The sequence below is a fragment of the Epinephelus fuscoguttatus genome, linkage group LG7 (assembly GCF_011397635.1).
Source record: "Epinephelus fuscoguttatus linkage group LG7, E.fuscoguttatus.final_Chr_v1".
Lineage (NCBI taxonomy): Eukaryota > Metazoa > Chordata > Actinopteri > Perciformes > Serranidae > Epinephelus > Epinephelus fuscoguttatus.
This window is the reverse complement of record NC_064758.1, coordinates 32,865,185-32,893,011: the sequence shown is the minus strand read 5'-3', so window position 1 is coordinate 32,893,011 and position 27,827 is coordinate 32,865,185. Positions and strand designations below refer to the sequence as shown.

The window sequence follows — 27,827 nt, the reverse complement described above, 5'->3', positions numbered from 1 at the left end:
AAAGTAAAATACTGTACTAGTTATTTTTTTTAGATCCACCATGTCGCCTGAATAAGAAAAAAAATCTGATAAAGCAATTCAAATGTGCGAACAGTTCCTCTCTGTTACCCCAATCACCTCCAGACCCTTTGCCTTATTATGCATGAAGATTATTTGTATGGTGACATTTCCCTTCATTTTCCTTATCAGCCGCAGTGCTCAGCTAATCTAGAATAGATATTGAAGTCCATTTCTGATCTCAGCAGGAGTGGTTTCACAAATCGCAGTCCCTCCTGTCTGTCTGCCTCTTTTCCTCACAGAGAGTAATTACAAAATGCCTCAGCTGCCCATCTTATCACAGTGGTGGGTAATTAAAGCACATTGGCCTTTTCCTGTCCCCATCCTCATCAGGTGATTTGAGAATTACAAAAAGACTAACCTGTGCCCTTCATTACCATCACATATCTGGGGCGTTTAAGCCGCGGGATGGAAATGTAATAAGAGTTTCTCTTCTCGTTTGCTCTTTTGCTCAGTTTCCTCACCTTTGCTCCGCTTGGTCCAGCAGGTCCGGCAGCTCCAGCATCTCCAGCAGGACCCTGTTAGGATGAGGACAGTAACAGATTTAACGGACAGATGAAGGGGAGTGAGATGAAAAATGGTACCACAGGGACGGACTATTAGATTTGGATTACTTACAGGAGGTCCAGGAAGACCCTGCAGACCAGTGAAGCCACGGTGACCCTTCTGTCCCCTCTCTCCGGTCTCACCAGATTCTCCTTTGTCTCCACGTGGTCCTTGGGGTCCCTTGAGTAAATGTTAAACATGTATTAAAATGCATGGCCGCATACATGTGGTGCTTTTAATTACCTAAATCAAATTAAAATTCAAAAAATGTAATGATACTTATGATGATACTTACAGCCATTCCGCGAGCGCCAGCAGGTCCGGCAGGTCCTGCAGGTCCTTGAGCACCCTAAAGACAGAAATAACAGTATGAGTGTTTCCTCGTGATAACATTAAAAATATGGATCAGTACCTGACATTGCGCCTTTTTTCTGTGTTGCTACTTACACTCTCTCCTCTGTCTCCCTGCTTGCCAAGGGGTCCGACAGGTCCAGGGGAACCAGGGGGACCAGGAGCTCCAGGGGCGCCAGCAGGTCCAGTGTTACCTCGCTCTCCCTACAGGAGGACATGAGGCGATGAGTCAGGGTAACAACAATTTCTGCAAACTCGCAGATCGTGTAGATTTCTGTGTGATTTGCTGGTCTTTTATTTGAGGCTGAAGTCTCTCACCTTGACTCCAGTAGCTCCATCTCTTCCAGGAGGTCCATCTGATCCAGGGGTACCCTGAGATACAGAAACATCTTTGTTAATGATATGGCATTTGATAGATCAAGATAGCAAGATGTGGACGATTATAAAGCAGTGAATGATTGATTGTGGAAGTTTTGCCACTGTAATTATGATCCCTGTTTCTACAGCAATGGATTGGTGCACAGCTGATGTCCTGACGCTGTGATTTATAACATTATGTTGTTGTCACTGACCTCTCTTCCAGGCTCTCCAGCAGGTCCACTAAGTCCAGGGGGTCCCACAGGTCCAGGAGGTCCACGGTCACCAGCAGAACCAGAAGCTCCCTGTTTACCAGGTTCTCCCTACACACAGAGGACATATTATTATTAGATTTTAGTAGTCGACATAGAAGGCAGACAGAATAATCATCTGACTTTCATTGGATCAGTATTTTGTTTCTGTTGGCTGAGTAAGAGATGATGTACAGCGAGCAGGTCAGGGTGATGCAGGACCCCCATGTGAAGTGGAGGGGTCTTGATTCACCCTGAATCAATCAATATATATTAATAATGACCCAATGCTGTAGATTATCTTTCTTATTACACTGCTATTCAAGGATAATGTAACTAACGTCTAAGGCAAACCTAAGATAAACTACAGTAAGTTAAAGGCTTTTAATTTGAAACTGAAACAAGAACTGTTGAGTCAAAAATAAATATTTATATATTTTTTGTACATGTCTGTGAGATATTTTATAGATATAGATACTGAAACTGTAGTGATGTGTAATTCTGCTGGTGTGATGTCAATATGACAAAAAAAGAAAACACTTTCACTGTCTAGTTTTGTTGCGATGGCACCACACACACAGGCTGTGTGGCCTATGTAATTGTGTGAAATGTAAGAATGTTTGGGTTTGATCTGGCCTCTGTATAGATGAAAGCACTTACAGAAGGTCCAGGGAGACCAGGGAAACCTCTCTCTCCACGCTGACCAGGCAAACCAACAATACCACGAGATCCAGCCAGACCCTGAGGACCTGAAGGCCCATCAGCACCCTACAGAGTGAGGAAAGAGATGTCATGAAATGTTCTTGTTAAGGTGAAGTTCTCATTTAGTTTATTTGAGACTGGATGTTTTCTCAGGAACTCACAGGTGGTCCATCCTCTCCAGGCTCTCCCTTCTCTCCCTGTGCGCCAGGAGGTCCACGAAGCCCAGCGTCTCCCTGTCTTCCGGGGGGGCCGGCATCACCACGAGCACCTTTAGGTCCGTCTTTGCCAGCAGAACCAGCAGGGCCAGCAGGGCCAGGGTTACCCTGTGATGGGACGAGGAGGAATTTCAGTGGGTAAGAGATGATGTACACTCCAAAATGTACACAGATCGTTTTAAATTGACTCAGTAAATTAATTTACACTCCGAGAATTTGTTATTGATGAAACACTTACATTGGGGCCGGGAGGTCCAACTCTGCCAGCAGCACCAGGGAAACCAGTAGCACCCTGCCAAAGGGAAAAAGAGTTCAGTAAGCCAAAACATACCCAACCTGTTGACCTGATATATTTAAAGATAAGTCTACTCTGATCATTAACTCTCTCATTGCATTTTGCTGAGCAAAAGTCACCACAGACACAGGACACCATTACTCCAGTAGACTGTGAAATATTATAGACTGTATGTAATAAGGGACATAGCTACCATGACATCACCTATTGATTTGGGGACTTCCAGTTTTTAGCCTCTAGTTCAGCGTTTCAGTCGTCGCCATCTTTTATTTTTGGAGCCAAAAGTGACCATATTAGGATGAGAGGGGAGGAGCGAGGGGTGGATTTGACCCATAGACTGTAGTGAAGTCAAGCAGCCCGACCCTTAAATGTGAGTAACATTAAGCCTTAATAAAATATGAACGGGTGAGTTACATAAAAATTTACCCTCCATAAAGTTGTCATGAACTGTGAGAAGTAGCTATGGGCTGTAAACACGTTTATTTCTACTGTAAAGTTGGGCATTTTTATATGGGGGTCTATGGGGATTGACTCGCTATCTGATCTGATCTCAAGTGGCCATTTGAGGAACTGCAGTTTTTAGCACTTCAGTATTGGCTTCATTTCTACGCCCCAGAAGCTGCCACTTGCAAAATACAGAGATCATTTCCTGGCAGCAATAGAGTTAATAAATCCAAATGTCAGCACTCACAAATATCATATATATCACGCTGAGGAAAGCCAAGTGCTGAAACGCGTCCGTTTGTGATACTGCTGTGCCTTATTAAAAGACTGATATATATGATATTTGTGAGTGCTGACATTTGGATATATTCAGTTTGTGAGTTTTGGGTCGGCACACTGTGATTTCTCAGATGGTGAATCGAGCATGTCAATTCTTTTGTTTAGCAATAGAGTTAATCAGCATTGCATGAACTTGTTCAGCAGAGAACTTGTAACAGATTCGCTTGAATGCAAAAGGCCCACGTTCTGCAAGTAGGAAAAGCATAACTGTAATTAATAGTAATGAATGAGAGCTGAATTCCATTTAGCTGCTTTGGCTTCAGGTTCTTGGTATTGTGCATATGGGCTCACTATCACACTGTCAATTTAACTGGGACACCTGAATGAAATGGAACAGTCACTAATGTTATTGCTGTAATTGTTTCTTCCTGCTATGAGTCAAAATGTCTGCTGCTGTCTGGAAATGGCCTGCTATGCTGCCAGTTTTGGGTACAGCTGGTTGTACAGTTCTCCTCCTATATATTTATCTGACATCAACATCATGTTTTGCTTTTGGTGCTCAGGTTTCTCTTATCGTATCTGAGAGCTTAGGATGAGACAGAAACTGTTACTGCTGTGGGCCTGATATTAGCTCATGCAAATAAATGTCATCTGACTGAAATCAGAGGCACCTGCTCCTCAGTATTGGAGCTCACATTGCTAGGGAGGCTAGCTCTGGTAATATTCTTAATGGAAAATAGAAATATATTGTATGTAAATTAGTCTATGTCAGCATTACTGTCTTTGTTTTATTCAATGTAGCTACCCCTGACATTATATATGTTGTATTTTGTCTGTATATGTTTATAAATTCCTTTAGAGCTGCACCTGATGATTATTTCCATATCAGTTAATCTGCTGATCACTCTTACTGTTCATGATTGACTGCACGGTCAATAAAATGTCCAAAAATAGTATAAAATACTGGTTATAATTTCCAGGTTCAAATGGATTGTTTGGTCCAGCCAACAGTCTAGTACCCAAATATTACTGTTTTAGGATTAAATGAGACAAAAAAAGTAATTACAAGTGTACACTACACTACACCACACCACTTATCTCTTAAATCAGTCAAATTAATGAATGAATCAATGAGCAAATCAGTCAGTCAAGGTCTAGAACTTTGAAGTTCACCGTATATGTATTGTAATGTATAATATCTGTATCTGCATTCAGCAGAAGTATTGTGCGATTAAGTTCATGTAATTAAGTCACTAATAGCGTAGTGCCCATTTAAAACCTGCCTGTTCTAAACAGGCTGATTGCTCAGCCTCCATTATTGCCACTGTAGCTTTCTCAAGAATCGCTCATCCAAAAAACTGAAAACTGTGCCTCCTGTTGTCCTGATCAATAAACCTGCCATGTCATACTGGTAGTTGTATCCCCTAGCAATGCTTGAGTACACATGTCAAGATCCATCACTGATGCTTGAAAGTTTGAGTTTGCTTCAATGTAACATCTCCAGTCTCTTTATTCTTCTGTTGCTGATGTACTGTAGTGAGCAACAGAGAGCGAAACTGCTGTTCAAGGTGTAACAGTTAATATGGGTTCCCCCTTAATACACTACACAGTGTGTACATAACACACTACTAATAGAGTACTGCTGGGATTACATTTTTTGTAGGCCAACCCTTAAGTTTTCATCTGCCTGGTTCCCTCAATAAAAAAGCCAATGGGATTTTTCCATTAGATTTTGTATAACTGCAGAAATGAAGCTCAGTGGCAACAAAACTTTATGATAGTCACATGTTTTGTTCAGCAAGATAATCTTAACAAATAGACACCACTTTAATACTTTTTGAGGTGTGCATGACTTCAGCATTGCCACAACAATAAGGTTGTAAAGCTGTGTTCGGCATGATGACATTTAATGTTCCTGACAGCCTTTTAAGTGTCATTCAGCCACTTGTTAGCAACTGCCTTTTTTAAGACACTTAAAAGCTTCAAAATTTACAAGTGGGGTATTTGGTTTCGTATTTTATGTCATACAACAAAACATCAAAGTCTCTTAAGCTTGTGTTATTCTCACCCAAAACCCACTGCCTTCAAGACGAGAGAAACAGGAGAGCAAACCAGCTAAATCATTTCTGGGTTTTAGCACTCATCCCTGCAGCACTCTATAAATGTGTCCCATAGCTCTCAAGAGCTCACACCCAACACCGCACTACCTTGAGCCCTCAGCAATACATCCAGTAAGTCGGTCCGAGGAACGATTGTCATGAAAATTATAGGACAAACGTACAGACAGAGACTTCTTCCATTTCAGTTAGATAGGCATTACTTACAGGAGCTCCCTGAGCACCACGTGCTCCTTTAGGTCCAGTTACACCAGTAGGTCCCTGAAAGAGAAGAACAATAATTAATGTAGATATTAAACCAGAGTGATTTTAAAGCACTGTAACTATACAGAGATGTGACACCTTATGTGAATATTTAAGTACCCACCACAGGTCCAGGAGCTCCAGATGGTCCCTGAGGTCCAGGAGAACCAGCTTCTCCCTTCTGTCCACTCTCACCAAGCTCTCCCTTAGCACCAGGCTGACCATCTGCACCCTGGAGATTGTAAACAGAACAGTAATGTTATTATATTAAAAACATTTGATGTTTCAGTTATGTCATGTCTGTGGTGACTTTACTCACAGGAGGTCCAGCAAATCCAGCAGGCCCAGGAGGTCCGCCCTCACCACGGTCACCCTGCAGGAGGACAGAAGAGACTGTTGGTCATGGCGAGCGTAGGGTGAGATACTGATGCTGTTTATATTATCAGTTATTTTAAAATTTCTTCTTTGACACAAGGTTTACTGTTTTTTGTTCATATAGAAAAAGGAGAAAACATTTGAAAATATACAATAATATTAAAATGGAATTAGACTCTTTTTTTTGCTTTAACTTATTATGAAGTTAATGTTGATTGCTTAATGTAATGGCTATAGAATAGTGACACCATCGAAGTTGAGATTGGTTCACTATGATCCTAGTTTTCTCTAAACAATTCTGTCTGCCACTGGGTACAGTCTCCGAGAGAAGCAAAGTCTCAGTGCTGTCCGACCTGAGTTTAATATTCACTTGCAAAGTCTCTACACTTCACGTTTATCTTAGTGACGACCCCTTATTTTATTGTAATGTTAATTTAATTAATCTATGGGCAGTAGCATCAAACTTTCTTATGTCACTGTATTTTTTCTCATTTGTTTTATTTTATCATATGCAGAAATTAAGAACATAAGTTACACACACACCAGCTGATCAGTTTGTGGTGTATCCTGCTGTGTGCACGAGACACAAAAAGAAGTACTTACAGGAGCACCACGAGCGCCAGGAGCACCAGAAACACCAGTGGGTCCAGTCTCTCCCTGGACAGAAGAGAACCAGTCAGTCAAACCAAACAAAATCATTCAACTTCATTGATATCATTTCCCTTTAATGATCCAAAGTGTAGCACTATATTTCTTACCTTGGCGCCGTTAGGTCCAGCTGGGCCAGGAGGACCAATGGGACCAGTCAGACCCTGAGGAAAGAGCATGGAAACACGTTATCGAGACTTTGTGTGTCACTGTATGTTTTTTTGTTTGTTTCTTTGATGACCGTCAACAAAGAGATTTATTTTATACTCACTCTGCTACCGTCCTTTCCAGGAGCTCCCTCAGGTCCTTTCTGTCCGTTATCACCCTGCAAAAGAACGTTTCTTGTTAATCATTGGTGAAACTACAAGGCCTTCGGTCATTACTTTTGCTCTGTTATACTGTATGTGCGATTCAACTGAAGAAATAATCCATAATATTACAACAAAAGTCCATTTTCACAGCTTTCAACAGAATCTGCTACTCACTCTGTCTCCCTTGGGTCCTGGGATGCCACCGGTTCCTCTCTCTCCAGGCATACCCTGCAGACCGGGGGGTCCCTGGGATCCAGGAGCGCCAGCTGGTCCAATAGCTCCCTGAATAACAATCAGGAGATAACTCGTCAGTCAAATTATTTGATGTCGATTAGTTTCCTGTGAACGAACTGAACCTGAGTGTGGATACCCGAGCCGAACCAGGCAGAGTCTGGACAAATTTTCCCAAATGGTGTTCGGGTTCGGGTCAGATTCAGCTCACTTGACATGAAGCTTCATGCTTCACCTCCCAGTTAATATCCACTTCCTCACTATGTTGCCTTTCAGGTTGTTGTCCAAATGACAAAAGGAAATAGAGGGGGCAGCGTAAAGAGGGTTGTCTGCATGTTTCAGCAGCAGCACTGAAGCAGAGTGTTTGCATTAACTGCATCGGGTTTGGAACAGGTTTGAAGATAAAGACAGAATTCCTACTGAGTTTGTCAAACCAAGTCCGAGTTCGTCTTGGACTTGTTTCAGGCTTTGACAGAAATATACTGCCCTTCAGTGTGGGCATGCTAGTCCTTTGATTATACATTATTCTATAAATATTGTGAAAAGCTTTAAATATATCCTGATAAAGTTTCACTGTTCATCTAACATATGTCGTAATTTCCCTGAAAATGAGAGCTTGACCAAAGCTGCAGGTTCATATTAAACATGTCTAGAGCAGAGAGGTCTTCACAGCTTCACTGCATTTAATTTCAAACAATAGTTTGACATTTTGAGAAATGCGCTTTTTTGTTACGGTCTAAACCATTCTTATGTCTGTACAGTAAATATGAAACTACAATCAGCTGGTTAGCTTATCTTAGCATAAAGACTGGAGACAGACACAGTTTGCCTAGCTCTGTCGAAAGGTAATGAACCTGCCTACCAGCAGGCAAAGCTCACTAATTAATGTCTTGTTTGTTTAATCCATACAAAAACTAAAGCGTTAAAACAACACTTTGTGTTTGACAGGGAGTTATGTGCCAGACTATTTCTTGGCTGGAAGCAGTAACTTCCTGGAGTCTTGCTGTCACTGTCAGGTAGCCAGGCAACCAGCAGAGATGCCAGGAAGTCAGTTAGACAAGGATATCTTAGGACAATCCTGAGTGGCTAAAAGAATATTAATAATCGTTCTTTTCATGCTTGAATTAACAGCAATGAGGTGTAATTGAACTTTCAAGAACAATGAGGAAACTAGTCGGTAGAACAAGAAGTTAGGGGTGGGGGAAAAATTGAACTGTCTTGTAAGATGATGTCTCAACGCAGAAAAGTGAATAATCGACATTTGAAACCCAATTCTCAACATTATGATAACTTTCATAAGACCTGGCTGTACGTTCCTTACAGCTGAACCAGTCAGATGGTAAACGTAACAGACATGACAGTATGCAATGTGATTTTGTTCTAAGCTAGGCTGCTTCTTAAGTTTTGGTAAGGATTGCCGAGTGGTGAGCAGCCACAGATGGAAACAATCCCACTAGCACCCCCTGGCTTAAAAGCAAGCATATGGAAGAATTAAGTCTCTTCTATTTGTTACTTCTGTTGTATTAATCTAAGATAATGGAAGTAAATTGTTCTGTTTATTTTAAATATTGATCTTAACAAATATGCTATGTTTTGAAAGTAGTCACGCAGAGAGAAAATATGAATTACAGATGGAAATTCAAAATATTGATGCATCAAGATGAATTGATAATAATCGCCCTGTGAATCTGAATTGAGTTGAGAGGTGCAGAGAGATTCCCACCCCTACATCAAGTTCATTTTGTGCATCTATCTTATAAATGTAAATCCAGTCTCCTCAGATTCATGTACAGGTTCTTTCAAGCTGCACATCAGACATGGTGAATAGTTTAAACAGCTGTGGGGGAGCTGCTGTTGTGTGGCCTAGTAAATATGATGCTCACTGACATGTAAGAAAGGCAGAAAAACAACTATTTGAATCTAAAAACTGCCTCAAAGTCATCCACTGACCTTAGGTCCATCACTTCCAGGTGTTCCAGGAAGTCCACGAGGTCCCTGCAGACCCTGAGCTCCAGCACCACCTCTCTCACCAGGGAAACCACGCTCACCCTGTTAGGAGGCAAGAAGACACTGAATCAACTCAGGTATGTGTTGTGAGGAGTGCTTGTAAGGTCGTATGTAAAAATATGCATAACAGCAGATCAGTCATAATTGAATGTGTATATTTACTGGAAATGAAAACATGAGGCTTTAACATGGAAACTTACTCTGGGTCCAACAGCACCAGGAGCTCCAGCCTCTCCAGAAACTCCCTGTACAGAGAGAAAAGCAAATTATTACAAACATCTAAACTTCTAAGCTTTCATTGTTAGTCCTAATATCAAAAGGCAAGACAATTAATCTAAATATAACCTTAATTCAGTGTTGTAATGTCATTCATTTGGGCTCAAAAACCATTCTGCAGCTTTTACACAACTGAACTGCAGAAAAGTACTTATGACCTGCAGAAAATAAACTGTATTTTCAGCTTTTAGAATAATTTTGTTTTCATGAACTTGAAAAATCTGTTGAATTAAATTAAATACAAAAAGTAAAAAATCTTAACTGATTTATAGATATATGATCAAGATGTTTAACCTTGGCAAACATGTTGTATTGTATTATATAGATCAATATTTTATTAATCCAAAAGGTAAAATGTTGTTACAGGAGCCACTTCACATAGATGTAAAAAGTTGTAAAATGACTAATGAGTGTGTTTAACAGCCAGTTGGTGATTATCATTAATCATTAGCATCAGAATATTTAAGTGGCTTCTCTGCTACAGAAATACACCAAGTTATTTTTACCATCTTGAACCAGAGACTGTGTTAGCTCATCTTTCACCTTTTCACTCCCTTAATTTCTACATCTGCTGGTATTTCCAGGAGTGGTTTGCTTAGGTAGTTCTACTACTTGTAGTTTGTGTCCGGAAGGTTGAAGAAGCTTGTCAACAGCGACAATCACAGTCATACACGTGCAACAAATCCAGAGTAACAGGTTCATTACTAAGATCACTCACCTGGTCTCCAGGTTTTCCAGGCTCTCCTGGGGCACCAGATGGTCCAGGCAGACCCTGTCCAACAACATCAAAGAGATTAATTATGTGATGTCATAGGGCTGACAGAGTTGGCTAGTAACAGGTTACATGTAATTTGGATTACATTACAAAAAAAAACAAAATAAAAAAAGTTACTATAATCAGCAAAGATTACATTTTAAAAATGTGTAATAAATTACAGTTACATTGTCAAGGATTACCTGATGACATTTTTAATTACATCTTTAAAATATGGCAAATTTAAAATGATAAAACTTTTTATTGATAACAAATGCTCTGTGAAAAATGCGCTTTAAATATAAATATTTTACCCAACAGACAATGGTGTAGATTTTTTGGGGGCTGCACGGGACATGCCCCCCTCAAGATTTAGAAGAATAAAAACATTAAAGTAGCAGAGAACTTTTGTTTTGACAAAATTAAAGACATATACTCCATAAAATGATGCAAAAGATGCACAATTTAGTACAAGAAATTAAGTGTTCGATGCTTGATGGAGGACTCCCACACCCCCCTTCATTTCAAATTTGTCTCCATTAATGTTGAAACAAAACATTTGCTAACAGAATAACTGTATACACTATTTGGGGTGTTGAAAGGTGTTGGTTTATAATGAATGGTGAGTGGGTGTAGCTAAATTTGGATATTAGTCCACAAACTTGCAACATGTGGATAACAGAAAACAAATGCAACTGGTTTTCCTCTTCCTCACTACAGAATCTGAATCATACCAATATAATATTGATTTTTCTCATTCCCAGGCTGGTGTATCTGATATTTCATGAGAAAATAAACTGACCTGGAAGCCAGAGGGTCCAGGCTGTCCTTGCTCTCCTCTCTCTCCAGCAGGTCCCTATGATGAACCCAAACACAGGTAATGATCAGTCAAGGACACAAAGAGCAGCAGAGTGTGTAAGTTGTATCTCCCAACATGTAATTACAGTGAAATACTCACAGCGGGGCCAGAAGGTCCAGCAGCACCAGTCTCACCATCTTTTCCAGGCAGACCCTGTTCAGAGAGTATTTAAATTATAGAAACTGATCCAGAGACAGAAAAATAATGAATCCACTTGTGAGTGAAGTATTTATGGAGACAATGTACTCACTCTCAGACCAGGACGACCCACAAGACCCTTCTCTCCTGTCTTTCCAGGTTCACCCTGTTGAGGAGAAATCACAATGAATGATCCTTAGAAAGTCTCTTTAGCTTTGAATGCTACAAGGTTACCAAGAGTACTAGTGTTTGTGGTGATATCTGGCCACTGAAAAGCTGTATTACTGATCTGTCTGTACTCTGCTCTTATAAAAACTCACATTGGCTCCCTTTGGTCCAGGGAATCCCATCACTCCTGGCTGTCCGCGGGCTCCCTGAGGACCAGGTGGACCGGGGCGACCATCTTCACCAGGGGCACCCTGTCAAAGGCACAAGGTAAGACATCAGCAGTGAGATAACAGATATTAACTTGGGAGTTTAACTTGTGTGTGCTTATTATGTACACCTTGCTTGCATATGCATGAAGATTTTTATATTGTTGTTGTTCCAGTTCGAGAAAATACGACGAACATTGAGTGGGTCCTGTGACACGTTAATTAAAGTGTGGTCTCCATGTATTGAAGATGTAAAGGAACTGACTCTCTGATGTGCTGTGCCACCTGACTGATGTTTTTCCTGTGTTTGTGAGCACATGGGAAGTAGTGTTGTCATATCTTAAGTGATGATCTGTTTAAAACGCTGCTGGGAAGCCACTTTGAACGCCTCATCTGCTGTATTTTTTTTCCCATTTTGAAGTCTCTAACCTTGAAAGTAAATTTTACTTTTTGTGCACTTTGCTGCTATATGCTCCAGGATTTCACAGCCTTTTTGTTGGGGACAGACTGTTGTGGTCTAGAGTGCCTGATTTCACAGCAGCTTCACTTGTAGAAAAGACTTCCACACACTGTCTAACTTGCAAAAATCATTATTTTAATGCTTTAACGTTTCAGTGACTAGACCTTCATCAGGCAAACAGCAGCTTTACTAAAATATTGTGAGGCATGATGCAGTGTTTTGAGGTGTTTTCTTGCCATGACTTCGCAGGAGCAAGTGAAAGTTGCAAGAATAGTTTTTGTATAATTCATTAAAAACTGAAGGCAATTTGTTCCAATGAGAATAAAGTCACATTGTTGTGAGTCTGTTATCTATACTAACACTAACGTTACCCTATCCTGCATATTTACTCAAACTCTCCTGATCTTTTTCAATGCGTGCAGTAAATCTGGATGCAACAGCCTCTGTCATAGTGATTTATTGTGTCTGTTGTCAGCTCATTACAGCCATTCTCTGGGTGTGTTTTGTGGTAGAATTTTTTTTTCAGTCGATGACTTTTGCTTGTGTTCCACCACAACTTTGCACGTGGTCCAAAACAGTTTACCCCTGCTTTTGTGCAGAAAAACTGGGGTTGGTACATGTGAGACATTCGTGTCTCACATGTCCGCATCTTCACAACCAGAGACAAGGAAATGAGTTTGGTGACATTACACTGGGGGGCTGTTATGATTGATGAAACTTGTGGGAAACTACAATGACTGGTCAAATTTGTGGAAAAGTTGCAGGGATTGGAAAAAAAATTGCAAGGTCATGTAGAATTCCTGGGCAATGGTGGAATTTGCATTAGTTGATTAGCTGATAAATTATGACGCCAGTGTATCATAACAAATCAAACTGTTACTAGTGAGGTTGTGCTTCTTCATTTTTCTTAAGATGTTTTAAAATGCTTTGTATTATATAAGAAGTGAAATGCTGCATCCTTTTCTAAGCATGACTTGAGGTGACATCTAAGGATTAATATTGTACTCACAGAGGGTCCAACTTTGCCTTGAGGACCAGCGTCTCCAGGACGACCAGTGAGACCCTGAAACAGACACACATGCTCATCAGCATCAGTCAAGAAGTGGGATGAATCTCAACAAAATGAAATAACATCTGCCACATCAAACCAACCACAATCTGGTTTGAGACGTGTGAGCAACTCTGTCTGACTGTTCTGACTCACTCTGGCTCCAGGAAGGCCTGACTCTCCTGGGCGTCCAGGGTCTCCAGAAGCACCTTTGGGCCCAGCAGCACCAGGAGAACCACGTTCACCAGGAACACCCTAAAGAGGATAAGATCAGCTAATTAAGTATCAATCTGGTGGAAATATGACAGCTAACTTTTGATCATTTTTCTTGTGCTGCAAATGAAGTTCATGGTGTCAGTGAGCTACAGTCAGCACCCACCTTAGCACCAGCAACACCATCCTGACCTGGGAAACCACGGTTACCAGGAGCTCCCTGAAAAGGGTCACAGAGATGAATTTAGTTAGACTGTGCATTAACAGGAAAATTTCTCATGTCACCTTTTACTGATGTTATTGCACACCCTGATGACTTACTCTCTCTCCTGGAGGTCCGAGTGGTCCAGCAGCTCCGGGCTCTCCTCTGGCACCTCTCTTTCCTTCCTCGCCAGCAGGGCCAGGGGCGCCTTGGGGACCAGCAGGGCCCTGAAAGAATTAAGATATATAAGTAATTTTTCTCTTCAGTTTAATTCTACAAGATGCTTCACAGTTGTTATGCCATGTATAGTCAAAAGGTGGAAACAACTCACAAGGTCTCCCTTAGGTCCAGCTTCACCTTTGAACCCAGGCAGACCAGGGTCTCCCTAGACAAGAGAGAAGACAGACACAACAATAAACAATCATACCACAAACAAATACTGAGGTTTCACAGAGTTTTAGATTATTCCCAAGTGACTCACAGACTGTCCCTTTGGCCCCAGAGGCCCTGTAGCTCCCTGTGGTCCAGGTGGGCCGCGGGGGCCGGGGAATCCAGGAGCACCAGCAATACCAGCAGCACCCTTCAAGGAAGAGAGAAATAACCAAATATCAGAATAAAGTAAAACAGTAATATTATGAATTATAAAGAAACATTAAGTGATGGAGGACGCAAAAACCACGTATAAACAAAGAGTGAACTTACAGCAGATCCTTTAGCTCCAGGGATACCATCAGTACCAGGGTTACCCTATACAGACAGAGAAGAAGAAGCAATGCATCATACTGTGGAGACAATAAGTCCATAAATAACCAGCACAGTGTAAGAATTGTACTGCTGTATGTTGCAAGGGTATTAGACATGACTGTGAGTCATTGCCTTCAAATACCAAAACTTTTAATAACTATATTAAAACAAAAAAACTACACTGAAATGGAAACTAGCTGAAACTAAACTGAATTGAGAACCAACACTGAAAAATGAAATTACAATGAAAACTAATTTAAAAGATACAAAACTATAATAACTCTGTAGTAAATCAAAATAAACAAACCGATGCTCCAGCAGGTCCAGGAGATCCTGGGGTACCAGCCTCACCACGGGGTCCCTGTGCTCCTTCAGCTCCACGGGCTCCAGTAGGACCAGCTTCTCCCTGACAGGACAGGACACATGTAATTTCTCAGCAGCAGGTAGAAAAACATTTCATTTACCTGTGAATCAAACACTTGAACCTCTGTATAGCACAGCTGAAGATAATGGTGTGTTTTGGACCTGTTCTGTCCATCCATACAAGATTCCCATGTATATTAAAGGAACATGACCTTTATTTTAATTAAGCCAACAGAATATGACTCTTGAAGCATCTTTTTCTTTCTTGAGAAGATTGTAGAGTAGTTTGTAGAATACACGACTGAAGCATATCATTTGTGTATGAAAAAAAAACAGTTACCACAAGAACCAGGCAACCAAGAGGTGCAATTACCACAAATAGTTCAAGTGACATTCACAAGACTGTTACTGCTTTATGTTTGGGTCTGCTACAAAAAAAAATCTAGTTTATGATGGCATGATCTGTACAAACCTTGGCTCCTGGAGATCCTGGGAAACCCGGAGCTCCTGCAGGACCAACAGGCCCCTGTAGACAGAACACAAATCTACAGGTTAGGAACCTCCTACCCAGGAACAATACATAGAGACAGCAGAGGAAATCTACATAATAGAAAAACTGAAATGTTGTTTGAGATTGCAAGATGCACCGGTTGGAAATAAAGTAGGAGAAACACATATCATTCCCTTCCCAAAACAGCAGGGCTGTAACTAATGATTATTTCCACTGTCGATTAATCAGTTAATTATATTTTTTGAATTACTGGTTAATTTGTTGGTCTATAAAATGTCAGAAAATCGAGAAAAATGTTGATTAGTGTTTCCAAAAGCCCAAGATGATGTCCTCAAATGTCTTGTTTTGTCCACAACCCAAAAATATTCAGTTTACTGTCATATAGGAGTAAAGAAACTGGAAAATATTCACATTTAAAAGCTGCACTTTAAGAGAATTTTGGCTTTCATCAGATTAGTTAGTGATTAATTTAATAGTGGAAAACAAATCAAATAATTGTTGCAGCTCTACAATTCAGCGACGAAAACTACAGAAAGGAAACCGGATTTAGTTGATGAAACAGAATGGATGAACGTTTAAAATGCAACTACTTAATGAAATCTTTTTGTTTGTTTTTTGGGAGTTTTATATGTTTTTACATGTTGAAATCATCAGTAAAAACTGAAGTTAAAAAATCTGCAGCTTCATTTCTCATCACTTTGGTGCTGTGTTATCAGAGGCAATAATACTATAAAACATTATGAGCAAAGAAAATTCAATGACCTGCTGTTCTGTAATATGTCATATAATTTAATTGACGTTTGAGGGTTTGCTGCTTTTATTATTATTTGTTATCATCACTACGTTCTGTTTTTTGTCTTTATTGTGTAAATAATGTCACTGAATATGTCAAACAGTATTATACCGCTTATCAGAAATCACAATAAACAAAGTTAAATAAAAAACAAAAATTATTATAAACATTACCAAAGACGAACATCTATTGGATGCAAAGTAATGATGATAATACTCACAGGTGGACCAGCAGGACCAGGCAAGCCATCATTTCCACGGGCACCCTGAGGAGCAGAAAGACAGAACAGTCAGTTGTGTACACTGTGATGAAGAGGCCTTAAAGTTTTAATAAACATTATACAGAAAACTAGAAACATATTGACACTGTGGATTGAAGCAGACATGAGTTTGTTACTCACTGCGGCTCCAGCAGCTCCAGAACGTCCTCTCTCACCAGGCAGACCACGTGGACCCTGCAGCAGAAGATACCAGTCAGTTTATCTTGATTATTATGAAACATACAGCTTGAATTTACAAACCTCTTATTTATATTCCCGAGCATCCCACTCTGTAACTATTTTATGGCAGACCAGATAAAGCACTGGAGACTCACCATGGGTCCAGGGGCTCCATTCTCTCCGGCAGCACCACTCTCACCCTGATGGGAACAGAGATCAGACAATTAGAAGATGTGAGCAGAAAATGATAGAAACTACTGCTAAGCAATTAAAATCTGGTTATATTGCAACGAAAAAATCCATGTGATGGTTTTACCTTGGCTCCTGCGGCACCAGTTTCTCCCTTAGCTCCATCCAGACCAGGATGACCCTAAAGACAAGCACAGACAGGACTCATCAGGACCTCACACATCAGTCAGTCCTCAGGTGTAATGTACAAGCATGAGTTGCAAGGTTCACTCACTCTGTGTCCTTTGATTCCAGGAAGTCCAGGAGTTCCAGGGAATCCACGAGCTCCCTAAGTTACAGAAGCACAATATATTTACACACTAAAACTATTACTTTTCTACACTCTATTTTCTTCTCTTGACTGTGACGTGGTGTAATCCTGGAGTTTTTCACCTGAGGCCCTGCAGGTCCACGGTCTCCAGGTTTGCCAGGTTTGCCAGATTCACCCTGGAAACAAACAGGAAGTAGAATGGTTATTTATGAAACCAGTGGACAGTGCCTGCTTGATCAGCTGCACTGCACTTCACTTCAAAGATAAGCATGATGCAGCCTGTGTTTTGTGAAGTCATCATCAGTATTGTTAAGAGACATACAGTGCCCCCTGGTGGTACGTATGAGTGTAGGGCGCTTCATAAAAAGTTGCTTCTATGTTGGATTGGAACATCACTGAGATAATGGTATGACAAAAAAGTGAAATAGCTGCATTGTTATTTGGGACATATGATGATAAAACGTTTTTTTACTGTGAAATATTTCATTCCGTTAATAAACATTATGGTTTGCTTTAGTTTTGCGCTTGTGTTTCACTGAGCTGTGGGTTATATATGAAGATAAAGTCTCGACTCTTACATCACTTCCAGGTTTTCCAGAGGGTCCGGGTGGTCCACGAGGTCCCATTGATCCCTGTTGTAAAAACAAAGGTAATTCATTAGTGACAGTTGCTCCAAAGACAGTAAGAAAGACTTTTGTGCTGCAAAATGCAAACATCACCTTCATAACTGCCCATTTTGTTAAACTAAATTTGCAGCTACAGTTCAAATTTTGTGACAACAACAATAATTTTTACTGTGAGAGAGATGAACTTAAATACGCTCATGATACTGTTTGATAATGTTGGTGAACCCCTTTACATTACAGCATTTTAAAGTCAGTCTGTGAAGCGAAGGGGTGCATTCTCGGATATGTGTTAATACTTACAGCTGGACCAGGCTCTCCAGCCTCACCAGGGGCTCCTTGGAAACCCTGTGGCCCCTATAGGTGCAAATAACAAAGCAAAGTATGAGGGATTTATTAAGTCATAGCAAGAATTCCTCACTATACAGTATATTTCCACACTGGCTGTTTGATTATGATAAATAATCTCATAATGATGTTGTGCTGTAATGAATGTACTTACAGGAGCTCCACTAGGTCCAGGGGGACCACGAGGACCCATAGGACCCTGAAAGAGAAACACAGAGTAAGTTCACCTGATTTCATAAATACCACACAGTGTGACAAATTAATTAAATAAATAGCTTGATTTTTTTTTTTTTTACATATTGAGAGTGATGGAAAAAATGTAAACCTAACTCCATTTTGAGCTCAGAAGATTTTTGAAAACTTATCTCTTCAATTTGAAGTTGCGATCCCCGTACAATATCTCTCCTACAAAACCTCTGCAAAACATATTTCTAAGGAATTTTAAGATATGCTATATATTTTAAAAATGGCTTTTAAAGCAGATTTTAATGTGGATCATAGTCCTTTTAAAGAAGAGTAAAATTCTGCTCCAGTTCAGTGTTAACATCAGGGAGGAATCTGATAAAAAAAAAAAAAAAAAAAGTCAACTAAAATCTCTGTGTTAGAATAAAACTGCTGGCCACATGGTGGCAGCATTTCAACCATCTCATGAACATTCACATTTTATTTTTTACCATCCCCAGCAGTAACACTGAGACAAGCTAAGTTTCAGTCATGATGTTGTGTCATTGTAAGAGATAAACACATGAAACACATAAACTCTTCCTGTACATTGTGCTACTCACCATTGGTCCCTGCATCACACCCATCTGAGCGCCTCCAGCCTTCTCATCAAAACCTCCAGCCATCTGAGCAGCAAAGTTCTGTGAAAGCACAAAACAGACAGAGACTGAGATTCAGTTAATGTAGTTTATCCTGCCTGAGCTGCCCGAGCTAAGTGGGCCATTACACACAGCAGCAAGTGAACAACATTAAGCAAATTAATGAGTGTAATGGTGCTTCAGTTAGCATGAAAGAAAACAGGAGGAAAAGATTCACCTGCTCCCTGCTAAAGATAAGCATCATTTTCACCCTTAATGTCTCTGTGAAAGCATGCTATACAAGAATGCTGCGGTCCATCCAGGACAGTGGGTCTCTAGTGTGTATTCATAGTCTCTCTTCTTTCTTTGAATGAAAAATTAATGTATGGATCAAGTCAAATGTAGCCAAAGCAAAGTCTCAAAGCACAAACAGTCATTCATTGGTTCAATTTATCCTGCACTTGGCAAATAGAGCAAACAATGGATGTAGTGATGGTAAAGACACTAATTATGTCTGTGATTTACATGAACAATTTACCACCATGTCATCTTTAAGTGAATATTTATACCTGCGTTTTAAATGCTTAGCCAAACATTTCTATCACAGTGTGATATGATTAGGAGTAAAGTATAGATATAGGAGTGTGGGAGTAAAACTGTGATAGAAGCATTACACTGTCATGGTCACTTTGACCCAATGTACTCTACTTACTGTTTTACAAACTGTTTATGCCTCTGTGTATTCATTACTTCTCATTATGCATCTATATGTTTACCACAGTCCTGTTTACATTCAGTTTATTCATTTGCAAATACTGTCTACACACATTTATATTCCTTTATCTATATTTTATTTCTGTTTACAGATCTCATTTTGCTTTTACTTGCGTGATTTTCTTTTCTAATACATATTTGATCTAAGATTTTCATTGTCATTATCCACACTGCCTCTATAATTGTGCACATGATAATCAAGAACTTGAAACTTAAATCTGAGAAAAGAAGATGAGTTTATGTCCAACTGTTGTTTGTGCCATGTGTTACAGAGGTGCCCTCAGACTCACCCCTCCAAGTCCAGGTGGGCCAGGTGGGCCAGGTGGGCCGGGGGGTCCGGGGTTTCCAGGGGTGCCGGGCTCACCGTCTCTTCCACGAGGTCCTGGATTTCCCTAGGGAAAAAGAGACAGGGTGATTTTCTCTGAGATTTCAGGTCAGAAATAATAACTGCTCTTTCGTTAGCACCTACAAAACATTTGTATGGAAAAGCTCGTATCTGTTGCATGATAATTTGGATGTCTCAACCTTGAGCAGGTACACTGTAAAGTCAAACTACAACAGAAGTCTGTCAGTTCAGTTATTATAGTGATTAGAACTGCTGTTGTTTGACCCAATATTTGGCAGCCTAATGCTGAACAGTTTCTTCTGAGTGCTGCACTGAGCAGATTGGTGGGGGGGGTGGTTTTTGTGACACAATGGGCTGTTGCTCACCTTATCACCCTTGGCGCCAGCTTCTCCGCGTGATCCCTGTTCACCTGGGGGGCCCTGCAAAAACAAAGATATTTGTCTCAGTAAGATTCCCGAGATGGATAAAACTCCTGTTCAAAGTAAATACTATTATTGTCTATTAATGAACATCCTCACTGCACAAGTGCAGACTGAATGTAATTAAGATAATTTTAAAAATCTCACTAAAATTAGTAAAAATGGAAAATATTTACCATAGGGCCTGGTGGTCCTTGTGGTCCTACAACCTGCACAAAGGTAAAAAGAAAGCTTGTGTCAATGCCTCTTTATTACAAGGTCAATCTTTCTCGTTTTGTCCAGTTGTCTTACTTCCTGAACATTCCTGCTTTGTAGGAGGTGGAAATCAGGCTAAAAACACAATCTGATGAGGATTTCGTTTGACAGGGACAAGTTTTGTTAAAAACATAACCTCCTCTTAACCTCTGGTTTGGCTGACTTTGTTCACCTGACATGTGCACTTGCAGCAAAGTTGCTGAGAGGATCTAAGAGGATTTGATTGGGTTCATTATGTCCAAGGAATGTGGGGTTTTTCCTCGTATGATAGAGAGTTCATTGAGGGATTGTCGGACATTGTAGTTAGCCTCTTATGAGTGAGAAATTGCTCCTGTAATGATCCAAAATCTTTAAATCTTGGGAAAAAGATTATGGAAGAATAACAAATGATGGATACTTTCTCAGTGTAAGAAGATAATGTCATATCCACAGAGAAATGTCAAAATCATCAAAGCAAGATCTTGAGAAATATGTGTATTGTGTAGGTGAATAACACTAGCATGAATGGGCACACTGTTGGACACTGAACGGTCCCAAAACTGTGTAATTGTTCAGTATAAATAAAATCAACAGAGGAAGAAAAAGTCTGTTTGATAGTTTGTTCTCTGAGATGAATTAACACACAGGCTAATAATACGTATGTGTATTAAACAGGTCAGAATGGAAGTCTCTTGTACAGTGAGAAATTACTTCAGTATGACCAACTCTAAAGGATTTATACTTACATCTGCAATATCTCCTGGTTCACCTTTCTGGCCCTGATCGATAAAAGACAAAAGTGATGTCAGTGGCCTGAAACACTTTATCAAAAAACAAACTACTTGATGCCACAGATATTTCCATACTGTTACTCATTGAGTGAATGGATATCAGTATTTTCCCATAACCCACTGCCTCACCTTTGCACCAATAGTCTCTGATGTTGCAGACAGACGTGTGAAGGAGGAGGAAAAAAAGAACAAAACATTAAAAGTGTACAAGTAAGTAAAAACATTTTTCACTGATTTGAATCCTAGTTTGTGATTCGTAGGAAAGGAGACCTGCAAGGAAATCTAATGATGCTAAAGTGATCAAACACCATTCACCAAACCCAAGGGAAAGAATCCATCCAGATTATATTAATGGTGAAATGTAATTTCGAGAAGGATGAAGCAGAAGCAAGCAAGGACTAGGAGATGAGAGTTAAGTAGTTTTCGATCCAGTCATTAAAGCTAAATATGAAAGTAAGTAAGAGTTAAGCAAGCTGTAGCAGCCTAGCTTAGCTTATTGGATAAAGCCTGGCAAAATTTAAGGTAATGAATTTATGTTGACTGTAACCTTAAACTTATTCTATATCTGATGGCCTGGGTGATCCAAATTTGAGCAGGAAGTCAGATGTCAGCAAAAGTTGTGATTTGCAATATTACTCTTACTTTAAATATAAAAACACCTGTATGTATTGTCTCCTTAATGTTATATATAATCAGTCAAATAATTCTCATATACCAGGAGGTCTCTTAGGACATCACAGGGATACAGTGGCTCTTTACAAGGCCTTGAACCTCTGACATGTTTATCTATCTAGTCTTAACATAAGGCCTTATACATTAAAAGTCAGGAAAACTTTAAGGAAAACACATTAATTTTGTAGAAGACCTTCAAATGGGTCAAATAAATCATTGAGTTGAGGCTTAGTATGAACAAAGGCTTCGTCTTGAGTTAAAATGAGCAGAAGCATCTCTACTGGTTTAGGTGAGAACCAGACAACACATCTCAGGATCCATCCAACTCCACATGGAGCAGACCTTCATTGGGACTGAGAGGATCCTGATAATGTTGTTTATCTGGTCTCCATCCAAACCACCATGTAGAGGGCCACTTCGGAATGGGGAACATCATTATTGACTGATTCTAAATCATAAAACTGAAATGTTTCAGAGCAGCCAAAACTATTAAAATCAAATCAGTGACTGCTGCAGCCCTGATCAGGCAGGATATTTGGGTCCTGAGGCAGTTCCCCATTCAAAAGTGTTAGCCAGGGTGAGATGAACGCAAGCTAAAAGAGTAATTTATTTATGGGTATGTGAATAAATAAATTACAACCAATGGGGGCACTGGCATCAGCAGGGCAGATGGGACAGCACTCTCCAGATGGGATGAGAGGGTTGGCGCATTCTTTGATCTCCTCGCAGATTATCTCATCACACAGAACCGCTCCGCTGTCGCACACACAGATGCGACACGGCTCGGGCTTCCACACATCCTTATCATTATACTGCTGGCCGTCCTGGATGCAGCCACCTGCCTCCTCTGTGGTGGCCAGCAGGGGGCGCGTGGCAGGTGGACAGAGGAGGAAGACAGGGAGGATGGTTGAGGAGAGAATTAGATAGGAGACGGTTTTGGGGGATTATGCAGTGTTGTGGGTAAAGCAGATGTTAAAAAAAAGTTGGTTTAAGAGAGGGAAGAGGATGAAAGGGGGTCAAGAGGCACAGCAAGGAAGTAGGAGGAGTAATAGCAGTATGGGGGTAAGATGGAGGAGGAGTGGTTAGTGAATGAAGGGGGATGGAGAAAGATAAAAGTTATCCTGTGTCAAAAAAAACCTTCATAAAATAGTGCAAAGTACACAAAAAATGGCATTCAAAAACACAAAACAGTTTGAGTGTGACTGCATGTTAATGAATAAGGAGGAATTGGCCTTGTTGCTTTGATGCTGATGAACAGGTGGTGGCTTGACCCAAAAATACACTAGTGCAAATCAGTAGCTGTGGACTACTAGTTTTAAAAATATCTCATCAAGAAGGCAAGACAATGCTCTACGTTATAGTAAAGAGAATTTTTACAGCAGGATAAAATGTAATGTCAACAAGAGTCACAGTTAACAGTTGTGTCTGAAGCCCTGGTTGAGGTATTTCATGTCGCTGGCTGAGTATATTTAACCCCGCAGGCCTGCTCTCCTCCTTGAATGAATGAACCTCTCTTACAGGGATACTGTGCCCAATTGACAAGCTGCTGCCTTAAGTAAACACGGGTTCCTTCTAAATTTCTCCATCTGGATCCCATAGCTGTGTCAAGCGCCAGTGCAAACACTTTGGGGAATTAAGAGAGGGTGATTTGTTTAATGTATACAGCTCAGGGCCGGGCCTACTAACTGCTGTTTGTTTTTGAGGCATATTTGTGAAAGTGATTCTTAGCACTTGCATGTTACAAAGACGTGTAGTTAGGAATGAGGCTCCTTGCAGCTTTGCTTTCTACTCCTCCACCACTTCTTTCTTATTACAAGTCAAGGGTTAATTTAATGCTAAAAGCTGATTAATGCTATGAGAGAGGGAATTGGAAGCAGTAAAGTTCATCTATAAATACAGCTATATGTCCATCATCTGTTGACTCCCTGCTGTGACCCTTGTCCTCTCCTTCCTGCTACCCTTTGAGCCTGCTAGCCTGGGGTCAAGCACTGTCTGACCCTGTCACTTCACATCATGAAAAGTCCTGAATCTGCTCAGCCAAACCCTGTGGGTGACGGTTACATTTTGTCTACAGGACTTTGTTGAGATTAATTTTCAAGAAATCCTCATTTGTTACACAATCTACCATAGGCATAGATCTTTTTTGGGAGGGACACAAGGGACACATTCCTCTCAATATTTAGAATATATGCATCTGGCCCCCTCAATAAAAACAGAAAAGTAGCAGAGGACTTTCACTTTGACAAAATTAAAGATGTTTACACTGTAAATGCGCAAATTGATCCCCAGAATGGAGGTGTTTGACGCTCAAAATTTTCTAGACCCCAAACCCCCTGTTTCATATGTGTCCCCTCAAATGCTGTAACAAATCCTACGCCCTTGCAATCTACAGACAAGTGTTTCTGCCACTTAATGGTAGAAAAAAAGTAATCCATAGGCATTTAAGGTCACAATAGGCTTATGTGCAGATCTGTAGCTGAAAACGAGAACTACAGTAGGAACATACACAGTAGGAGAGGCTGAGCAGCAGGACCCAGGTGAGGACAAGTGGACACTTGTTCACCTGGTCCTCCATCCCTCACAGATGTACCTTGTCAGCCTCACCTCTCTTCTCCTCAGAAAGAAATACACTGGATTACTTGAAAAGACCTTAGGTAGCCTGCTTAACATTATGCACTCACTTTCTAAGAAACAGTTATAACTATATAACTGGGAATAGCATATAATGTTACTGGTCATGGCAGCAAACCAAAAAGAGTTTGGTTCTTTGGGCTCTTCATTTCTCACACCACCGGGTTTTGATTTACTTTCCACCTTCCTTCCGAAACATCAGGTAGAGATGATTTTGAAGACAACAAGAAGTCGGTAATGTCATCAGAATAACAGTCCACATTTCTTTTTGCAAGTAAAAAGTAAAAAATCAAGGAAAACAGTGCAACTTACGGTCGTCCTCTTCCTGACATCTGACCACGGATAGTAAAACAACTTGGGATGCTACAAGTAGCAGAACAGTCCTTGAGTCCACAAAGCTGAACATGTCTAAATATTAGACATGCAGTAGCTTGGGTGAGAAGTGAAGAGATGGTCTGACCAGACTTTCAGTCAGTGGTGTGTTAGGTGTTTGGTCCCAGAGCCTTATAGCACCATGCAGTCAAACCCTCCAAAAATCTAAGTGGAATCCAACGCGGGGCCCCAGCTGGCACTCTGCACCCACCGCGTCAGGGCAAGCACCGCGGTTTTATGTCCACTGTGCCTTGTATGGATCTTCGTATATTCCAAAATACCAGTCCTTCCCCCAGACCCCCTGTAAGGCTGAAACCCGAACCTCATCTCCCTCCCCTCAATTCAGCAGCATCTACTCTCCCAGGGTTTTTCTTTTTTTTTTTTTTTAACTCAACCCCTCCTTCCTCTCTTGACCTGCTTGGCCTGGCCTGGCCATGAGATGCACCTTCACTCACATTAGAAAAGGAGCTACAAGCAGCAGAGCACAGGTCAAGCTCTGACTCCACCAGAAGAACTTAAGATGAATTTCAGGGCAAATTCTTGGTGTTGCAATGACCAGCAGGGTTGGAAATTAGCACCAACCACCAGAAAATGCCGGTAAAATATGCAAGTGGCTTTGTTTTACTCACCAGTGGAAAAAAAGCAATGGTAATCTGTTGAGTGGCTGATAGATTTTGGAATCCACAAGCCACAGTGGCAGGTGGCTAAAAAAGTTAATTTCCAATTGACCAATTTGTAAGTTGATAAAAATAATAGCTTTTTAAAAAAATAAAAACAGACACGATACCGTGAGGCAAAGACGACACTTGATTCAATGAATATCACCTTTGACTCAGATGAAAAAGAACATTTTGTGGAGATTGAACTGACAGTTTTGCCTTCATCGCTTGCTCATCTTTTGCAGCTTTTGTCATCTTCTGATTGTGTCTAATCTAAGATCCATTCTGGTCTAATGGATGATCCTTACACAACAACCAATCCACATGGGTATGGCTGGGTTCATTTCCCTCTGATAGGGATTTTAGTTTGATGCATCGTTGCCTGATAACAAAGTACCACTTGCTATTTGTTGTAATAGCAAATTCTACACAAAGCCTTACATTTCTGAAACATGAAATCAGAGTCAAATGTCAGTGTTTTTCAGTAGGTTTACGTGACGCTAACAGTGTTAGAATTTTGTACCTGCACATTTTACATTTAAAAAAAAAAGACCCACTTGAAAGTTATTACAATGTTCGATCATACTTAGTGCAAGTGTTATTACATTTAGGAAATTATCACATTATTGGGTGCTACATACTTAAAAATCCACTTTTTTTCCAAGACTGACCTGAATCTGGTGCTTTTTAAATATATATATAAGTCTATAAGCCAAAGTAACTATAAGAAAAAAATTCTAACTTTCACAAACAAAGGGAAAAACTTGATGAATCTGTTTTTTTTTCTACCCATAAAATATTGGTAAAATTATAATAGACACAAAATCATTGTGTCATTAAAACTAGTTTTCCTCTAATTGGAAACTGCTAGAAACAGTTAGATTTTATACACATATATATATACACACACACATAAAGTCTCAAGTACTGGGACAAGGACAAAAAAGTGCCATCTAGAATAATGAGGTGCCATGTGCAGTTAAAGTCACGATTATGGGAACTCAGCACCGGGTCAGCGGGGTTGTTTGTTTCAGTCTAGTCCCTTGGATTAAGGATTAATCCGCAGACTTTAGACAACCTTTAAGTGTTGAGCTGACCAATCAACAGTGCAGTTATGTCATGATCACATGGCTGTCAAACTTTTCTGAGGGCCTCGCCTGTTTGGACAAAGACCATTGACAAGAGGTTGTGAGATCCAGTTAAAAGAACAATACAACTGTGGCCCACATAAAAGGAAGTTTCCCCTGAGATAGAGGTGCACATTTCCTGCATTCAGCAACGATATATTACATTAATGTCTGTATTAGAGCTGGGTGATATGGAGAAAATAAAATATTACGGTGTATCTCATTATCAATATTGTGACAATACTGTAGGGTTGACTACTGGTGCTTTCACAAAATATATACACAATGATTGATGTGATGATTTTTGATAAATAATCATCAGTAATGTGGATATATTGACTAAATGGATAAAGGCAAATTACATCACTTTACTGTAATGGAGCCTTACAACCGGGGAAACAACACCTAGGGTATTACAATATCCAAAATCTAAGACGATATCTAGTCTGAGACAGTCCATTCTCACTCCCTGGGTGTCAAGTCTTGTTGCTTTGTCATGCGTGATATCGACGCAAAAGGATGTGATATGTGATTCTGACGCTAAATGCACCTTTTAGTGTCTCTCAGACGCAAACTAACACTAATTTAAACCCATGTATGGCACTATGAGAGCAACTGATGTGTATAAAGAGTGAAAAAGACCACGCAGGTGGATGGATCAAACATAACTGGACTGTCAACCAGGAGACAACAGTCTGTGTCCTGTGTGAAACCAAACCTCACCACTGTTTCATAGTGACATCGCCCAATTTATGTACAGTTGTAATTTACATATTCATTGATTCAGTCATCTTCTAACCGCTTCATCCTCTTGAGGGTCGCGGGGGGGCTGGAGCCTATCCCAGCTGACATCGGGCGAGAGGCAGGGTACACCCTGGACAGGTTGCCAGATTATCGCAGGGCTGACACATAGAGACAAACAACAATTC

General features: G+C 40.4%; 1 protein-coding gene and 1 long non-coding RNA gene across 3 annotated transcripts in view; one reads left to right on the top strand and one right to left on the bottom strand.

The window, feature by feature from the left end:
- col2a1a (collagen, type II, alpha 1a) overlaps positions 1 to 25,319 on the bottom strand; it is a 29,044-nt gene extending 3,725 nt beyond the window's left edge. Inside the window, exons 1-49 of the mRNA XM_049580261.1 lie at positions 25,053 to 25,319; positions 22,750 to 22,956; positions 21,567 to 21,583; positions 21,393 to 21,425; positions 20,589 to 20,621; positions 20,359 to 20,412; positions 19,938 to 20,039; positions 18,859 to 18,936; positions 18,228 to 18,272; positions 18,029 to 18,082; positions 17,681 to 17,734; positions 17,225 to 17,278; positions 17,067 to 17,120; positions 16,920 to 16,973; positions 16,759 to 16,803; positions 16,565 to 16,618; positions 16,385 to 16,429; positions 15,333 to 15,386; positions 14,805 to 14,903; positions 14,456 to 14,500; positions 14,235 to 14,333; positions 14,085 to 14,138; positions 13,873 to 13,980; positions 13,718 to 13,771; positions 13,495 to 13,593; positions 13,300 to 13,353; positions 11,777 to 11,875; positions 11,569 to 11,622; positions 11,418 to 11,471; positions 11,262 to 11,315; positions 10,424 to 10,477; positions 9,630 to 9,674; positions 9,373 to 9,471; positions 7,366 to 7,473; positions 7,152 to 7,205; positions 6,991 to 7,044; positions 6,836 to 6,889; positions 6,177 to 6,230; positions 5,982 to 6,089; positions 5,822 to 5,875; positions 2,718 to 2,771; positions 2,426 to 2,587; positions 2,223 to 2,330; positions 1,527 to 1,634; positions 1,273 to 1,326; positions 1,051 to 1,158; positions 899 to 952; positions 676 to 783; positions 522 to 575 (exon numbers count right to left, since the gene is read on the bottom strand). Of these exons, the coding sequence (XP_049436218.1) occupies positions 522 to 575; positions 676 to 783; positions 899 to 952; positions 1,051 to 1,158; positions 1,273 to 1,326; positions 1,527 to 1,634; positions 2,223 to 2,330; positions 2,426 to 2,587; positions 2,718 to 2,771; positions 5,822 to 5,875; positions 5,982 to 6,089; positions 6,177 to 6,230; positions 6,836 to 6,889; positions 6,991 to 7,044; positions 7,152 to 7,205; positions 7,366 to 7,473; positions 9,373 to 9,471; positions 9,630 to 9,674; positions 10,424 to 10,477; positions 11,262 to 11,315; positions 11,418 to 11,471; positions 11,569 to 11,622; positions 11,777 to 11,875; positions 13,300 to 13,353; positions 13,495 to 13,593; positions 13,718 to 13,771; positions 13,873 to 13,980; positions 14,085 to 14,138; positions 14,235 to 14,333; positions 14,456 to 14,500; positions 14,805 to 14,903; positions 15,333 to 15,386; positions 16,385 to 16,429; positions 16,565 to 16,618; positions 16,759 to 16,803; positions 16,920 to 16,973; positions 17,067 to 17,120; positions 17,225 to 17,278; positions 17,681 to 17,734; positions 18,029 to 18,082; positions 18,228 to 18,272; positions 18,859 to 18,936; positions 19,938 to 20,039; positions 20,359 to 20,412; positions 20,589 to 20,621; positions 21,393 to 21,425; positions 21,567 to 21,583; positions 22,750 to 22,956; positions 25,053 to 25,146 (3,498 nt within the window). The 5' untranslated portion in view covers positions 25,147 to 25,319. The remainder of the gene's footprint in view (positions 1 to 521; positions 576 to 675; positions 784 to 898; positions 953 to 1,050; positions 1,159 to 1,272; positions 1,327 to 1,526; positions 1,635 to 2,222; positions 2,331 to 2,425; positions 2,588 to 2,717; positions 2,772 to 5,821; positions 5,876 to 5,981; positions 6,090 to 6,176; positions 6,231 to 6,835; positions 6,890 to 6,990; positions 7,045 to 7,151; positions 7,206 to 7,365; positions 7,474 to 9,372; positions 9,472 to 9,629; positions 9,675 to 10,423; positions 10,478 to 11,261; positions 11,316 to 11,417; positions 11,472 to 11,568; positions 11,623 to 11,776; positions 11,876 to 13,299; positions 13,354 to 13,494; positions 13,594 to 13,717; positions 13,772 to 13,872; positions 13,981 to 14,084; positions 14,139 to 14,234; positions 14,334 to 14,455; positions 14,501 to 14,804; positions 14,904 to 15,332; positions 15,387 to 16,384; positions 16,430 to 16,564; positions 16,619 to 16,758; positions 16,804 to 16,919; positions 16,974 to 17,066; positions 17,121 to 17,224; positions 17,279 to 17,680; positions 17,735 to 18,028; positions 18,083 to 18,227; positions 18,273 to 18,858; positions 18,937 to 19,937; positions 20,040 to 20,358; positions 20,413 to 20,588; positions 20,622 to 21,392; positions 21,426 to 21,566; positions 21,584 to 22,749; positions 22,957 to 25,052) is intronic.
- Positions 747 to 13,433, top strand: LOC125891206 (uncharacterized). 2 transcript variants are annotated; one of them, XR_007449612.1, is made up of 10 exons: positions 747 to 788; positions 1,081 to 1,188; positions 1,538 to 1,627; positions 2,209 to 2,337; positions 2,446 to 2,617; positions 6,179 to 6,273; positions 9,393 to 9,506; positions 11,224 to 11,336; positions 11,797 to 11,891; positions 13,302 to 13,433. It is a non-coding gene; the product is annotated as an uncharacterized LOC125891206 (long non-coding RNA). The 2 variants fall into 2 exon arrangements; XR_007449613.1 differs by lacking the exon at positions 747 to 788 and adding an exon at positions 859 to 970.
- Positions 25,320 to 27,827: the final 2,508 nt, after the last annotated feature.